Consider the following 6,000-nt stretch of genomic DNA (forward strand, 5'->3'; position numbering starts at 1 on the left):
TTTCAGTTGTAATTAGTGTTGTTTTACAATTAATCATAATGAGCTTTGGCGCCGCTCATGTTGAATCTGCCCCGGTGTTCTGGCAAGACGAAGTGTGTACAGACCGATACTTCTAGTATATGAACGTTAAAACAGTTTACATTTCAGAGCAAATATTTCTTCAAGAAAAATATCCTATCTTGTACAGTAGGGGTTATATGAAAGTTTTTAAGTTAGGAAAGGAATTTCCTGTTACATGGTATGGTCCACCTCATACTAGTCAGGAGAGATGCCATTTCTTAGTGTAAAATCAACATGGAGTATATTTCCTGGAGTTGTTTGCAATGTTCTAGTTCACTGTACCAAAGGCGGCGGTATAATACTCTAGAAATGTTCTTGGGAACATATGTGTCAGAGCCTCAAACATCGCGTATATCGCGGGGTTTCTGTTAAAATATAATCATATGTCACTGCGTACATTGTATAACAATGAAATAATCAATGCAACATTATTAGATTTAAACAGCATTTGAACGGCCATCTCCCAAAGGGAGTTTTTCTGTTCATGGGGAATCCAGTATGGAGTTACAATGGAGCGATCTCGTGTATCGTATGTGATTTAAATGTTTTCTCACCAGGAACTGTGATATCAAACTGACTTTTGTAGCATACCAATAATACAGAACATTTACTCATTATGACGATTCTTCATTTTAGCATGTGTTGTTTATGTCCGTATCAAATACGCTTACAATACATCGAGCTGTTAAACTTTTGAAAGGTTGGTAATTAAGTCTCTGGTAAGTAACATACTCTGAGAAAACATTGATAATTAACAAATGGCTACCAACGCAACTTAAGCTCTGAACATTGAGATATGTGGCAGAAGAAGTGGAGGTAACGAGGAATGCCGGAAGCTCGATTCGTATCAATACACGAGGGCTCGTGCTGGGTAAATACGGTTCATTTAATGCGATAAGTGATCACTCTCGTTATGCCAATAGCTTCAGCTTCGCGCTGCAAACAATATGCATACCAAATCATCGTATCGGCCATCTCTGTAAATATTATTGTTGTTTTATCCAACAGCTGGTACATAGGTAGAATTCCCCGCGCTAGTTTTGATTTAGAGAATTGATCTGCAGAGCATTTTCAATTAATATCACCTTTCTAAAATTACAACTGTTATTCTTTGATGTATGTGCCAGACAAAACTGCAGTTTTCAAATGAAAACATCCCATGTGTAGCGATTTGTTATAAATAATTCACCAGAAATAAAATGATGAATGTTGAAACAAGAAACTACGGAAGCCTTTTGGGATTTTTTGCAACAATTATTTTTGAATTTATGCCGTGTCATACTCATAAAGCATTTCATAATATGTAATATGTATTACATGCATTGAATATAGTTCCCTCTTACAGATATGTAAGTAAGAAATATGGATTGCTTCTCGCAGCTCCTGTACTGAAAGCAGGATATAACCACAATATATAAAAGTTTTGACGAGTAAGCGGTTTCAGTACAATACAGTCTCTACGGACACACCGCGTTTATTCAACGTCCACAGTAGAGGCACAGAGAAACTAGGAGAATATCGTGCGTTTTAGGTAATTGTCATAGAGTGATTGATCTGTCCGGTCAACACAAAGTGTCTTTCACATGCCCGGATAATGAATCATTCCGATGACAGTCTGATACTCGCCACAAAACAGATTTAGTTTGATGATGCCAATATGCGTCATTTACCGGCAAGTTGTCACTCGCTTCTGACAATGACACCACACACAATACAAATTCAGGAAACAACGTTAATTTAGAAAATATATGACCATCCCAATAGATGTTCCTTTAAAATTGTCGCTAGTACTGCAGCACTAGTCCTTCTTGACGACTATTTATTGTGTTTTTAAAATATAATATACATCATGTGAACTTACGAAACTATTAATTATGATACTTATAAATAACATATCTCTCAAAGAAGTAATATAATAGTAAAATTGTACTTTGTCAATGAGTTTGTTGGATTTACAACACATGTTTCACAACATTGCCCAGCAACGACATTTAAACATTAAAAAATGTACTAATAAAAAAGAGACTTGTTTGGCTTACCATTCATGCTGTCGTAGGCGTTCGCATAGTCAGAGGACATGAACTGGTTGGTAATGGACGTCTTTCCGCAGCCGGGCGCTCCGACAAGCTGCACCCGGAAGTATGAGGACAGCGGCTCGTCGACCCGCATATTATCCACTTCTGCTTGGGAGTGGCGGGTCTGTGCATTGGCAAGATGCGGTGAATCGTTTAGCGAGCCTGACGTAAGATTACGCGAGCTGTTTTTTTTACGAAAAGAATCACCTCTATTGATAACACCTCCTTTGGACGTCGTTTTGAACGACCGTACTCGGCGAAGAGGCGCGTCCTCGCCTCGCGGGCCATGTGGACTTGGGGTCCTGTGGTGAGGATTCTCCTCTTTTGGGAATAGAAGGTTCGGCGAACTTGAATAGTTTCCAGAGGAAGATAACTCAGCGTTTTCGCGCCTTTCCACCACTGGTTTAGGTCTGTCGTTCCTAAAGGAAGACGATTTGATCTTAGCGTGCCTCTGTCCATATTCATGTTCGTGACCGTGTTTCTCCGGCGGCGCTGCCAGAGCGGCCTTCAGGAAATGTTGCTCAAACGGGTCATTAGGATTGCCTACGGGTTCCGCACTCAGGCAGTCCTCGATTTGTATTTCCGGTTCCGGTGGCACCTCTTCCTGCTGCGGGCGCATGCGCCGGTGATGGTGCGCCTGGGGGTGGTGTGCTTGGTAGGGCTTGCGCTTCCCGTTTCTTCGGCTATCCATATTACCCTGATTAAAGTCCACCGTTGTATGTACAAGAGTCATAGTTTCACTTACATATTAAATTGGATTTAATTCCGAAATATTTGAAAGAAACCAATCACATTATTAAAATAAACATAAAAACCTCACTTCAAGAAACGAAGAAACTTGTCTAGAAACGAGATTTATTTGTTAATCAGAGATTTCAGGCAGCGCGGAACGTCCTTGCTCCCTTGTGAGATAATCACACAAACAGTTATCGCAAATAACTTCGTGTTCCACTGTATAAACTATCTTTTTTTCTTGGGAAATCTCCGAAGCCGTTCACTGCTGGTTTTCTAAGACATAACTCCTAGTGATATCCCATAAAAACCTGTGGACTTCGCATAAAAATCCTCCAAAAATATCCAAGCAGAGGCAAATAATTAGTCGAACTTGAATTTCCTGTGTTGATATTATAGCGATTTACGATGCTTTCTTGGTAAACAAAAAATACTTTTGTTTTATTACAAAACTCCGTCCAGAAAAAGAAACACTTAACAAACTGATAAAACTTTTCTGTGCACACCACTTATGTCGAAACAAAAACAATATTTATTTTGCCTAACGTCAATTGACATGCGTTGATTATCTATAGCAAATAGATCACACATTTGAATTATTCATTCCATTATTTTCCTGACAAAACACTGTATTCCATTCACTGCACAGCTTTCTACATGCACGCCCTTGCCTATGATGCGAAAACCAGAATGAGACTCGTATGCATGTCGGTATGGAACTTCCTGAAACTGGCAGACAGGTAAGTATGTGAAGCTGTGCTACCGTTATCGTACCGTAGTCTCTCTATTAGCCGGTCTGAAAGATCCTAAAAAAATATTTGTTCATTTTATAGCTCGGTCTGTGTTTGAATGTAAGAGTATGTACCATCAATTCTTTCTATTTCCAGCTGACTTATTCACATCGGCCTTACATGTACCTATTGACTTATATCTCACTTCTTGACTTATCTCTGACAGTTTTTATTTCGGTCTTAAGCATTCTCGGGAATTTTTCTGATTTCTACTTCCCCCCGCTTACTGCAAGGCCCCTTTTCTTAACCCATTACAATGTCGTCCCAATGATTCTTATTTTACCTTTTCCTTTCACAGTACCCCTCCCTTTTTTCATCTGGCCTTTCCCTCTCCGTCTTCTTTGTTTACTCCTCCCTTTCATTTCCCTTTCACATACCCCCTCCTTATCTTTACTCGTCCATTTCCTTTCCTTTCACAGCCCCCCTCTACCTTTCTTTACTCCTTCCTTCCCATTCCCTTTCAAAGCCCCCTCCCTTTCTACTCATTCCTTTCATTTCCCTTTCACAGCCCCCACCCCCTCCCTTTCTACCCCTCCCTTTCATTTCCCTTTCACAGCCCCCCCCCCTGTTTTATTCTTTTTTTTTCATTCCCTTTTCCCCCTCCCTTTCTACTCCTGCCTTTCATTTCCCTTTCACAGTCCCTTCCCCCCCCTTTCTACTCCTCCCTTTCATTTCCCTTTCACAGTCCCTCCGCTCCCTATCTTCACTCCTCCCTTTCATTTCCCTTTCACAGTCACCCCGCTCCCTTTCTTTACTCCGTTCTTTCCTTTCCCTGTCACAGTCCCCCCGCTCCCTATCTTCAATCCTCCCTTGCATTTCCCTTTCACAGCCCCACCGCTCCCTATCTTCATTCCTCCCTTCACTTCCCTTTATCGACCCTTCCCCCTTTCTCTACATGTACAGTCTTTCATAAAAATGAATTAATTGTCAACGAATGTCAAACTCCGCGCAGTGTTACTTCCCTTGCAGTACAGTAATCACTGCCTTCACAAATATCACGTGATGATAGAAACGGCACGTGATTGCAATTTACAAAATGGACGGAACACCTTTAAAAGAAATTCCAGCAACATGTTTCATTTGTTTAGAAAATAAACGATTTTATTCCATAAAAGGAAAAAATGCAAAACGTTCGATACATGTCTGAATAGCTAACAACACATCCATGTTGATATTGTAATTTGTAAATCCTACTTTCAATTTGAAAAAAGACCGAACATTTCCGAATGTTTTATTTAATTGTTATTTTTTTATAAAACATATTATGCCTATCAACTGGCGTAAAGTAATTATTTAAGAAAGGATATAAGAATAAATATATATGATTTAAAAAAATGCCATTAAAAGTTTTCATCCAATTTTGGATGAAAATCTTGTGGTGGCAGTGATTACTGTACTGCAAGGGAAGTAACACTGCGCGGAGTTTGAACGAATGTTAGTTTATTCATTTTAAAGGTGTGACGCTAAATTAGCAGGGAAAAAGACGTCATCGTATACGTCACACACTCTGGTTGTATGACTCGAAAAACGCAACCTCTTTTGTTAAAAGAAATATCCATGTATATGGTAAAACTTGCAAATATTCAAGGCCTTTGCTATAAAACTCATGATTTAACTGTTTTGTCTCTGCTTTCATTCCCTCCTTGTTTTGGACAGACTTGAGGTATAAACAACTTGTAATGCGCGTATAAGTTTTGTACGTAGAGGTTGGAGTTGTTATAAATCAATGGAATATTAAGAGGAACGCATGCATATGGAACACATTAATCATATTTTTATTTAGAAACAATTTACATGCTCTTAAGACATTCGCATTTATTGGGTTTTTTATAACTTCGAACTCAAAAAAAGATATCTTAAACCTTGCATCCCATAATCAAAATAATGGGATTTTAAAAATTGTTTATCATATTGAATAAAACTTTTAATTCATTCAATTTTATTCAAATTATTTTAATTCCGCACCTAGCATCATTTCAAATTTCCATTAGGCCACAACAAATTGATCATTTGTTCGTCGGATTTGCCGCACCTAAAATTCGAAAAACGAAAAATAAAATAAAAAATAAACTTGTTTTTGCGCCCGCACATACTTTTTGGCCGCGCATATTATTTTTTGTTTACTTCTAAATTTCCTCTTCTTTCTGAAGTTCTTTTACATAGAATTTAAACCTGCAACGTCGACTTCGCCTTTTTTTGAAGGTATTTCCATTCTTTACATTCTTTGCGAGCAAAATTTCCTCGTGTCAGGACAAAATCAGGTCCGGGTAACCGCAAAACAGCCGATATTTGTTGACAGTCTTTTTTGTCGGGAATGTTTTGCAGGACGCACCGTTGTTATT

The 6,000-nt window shown here is 38.8% G+C and overlaps 1 protein-coding gene across 2 annotated transcripts in view; it reads right to left on the reverse strand.

Annotated features, from left to right (window-relative positions):
• LOC128245090 (uncharacterized) overlaps positions 1-3,583 on the reverse strand; it is a 39,827-nt gene extending 36,244 nt beyond the window's left edge. Inside the window, exon 1 of one of the 2 annotated variants that reach the window (XM_052963305.1) lies at positions 2,100-3,583. In XM_052963305.1, the coding sequence (XP_052819265.1) occupies positions 2,100-2,868 (769 nt within the window). In that variant the 5' untranslated portion in view covers positions 2,869-3,583. The remainder of the gene's footprint in view (positions 1-2,099) is intronic. The other variant, XM_052963306.1, reaches the window with a different exon arrangement.
• Positions 3,584-6,000: the final 2,417 nt, after the last annotated feature.

The sequence above is a fragment of the Mya arenaria genome, chromosome 8, assembly GCF_026914265.1.
Source record: "Mya arenaria isolate MELC-2E11 chromosome 8, ASM2691426v1".
Lineage (NCBI taxonomy): Eukaryota > Metazoa > Mollusca > Bivalvia > Myida > Myidae > Mya > Mya arenaria.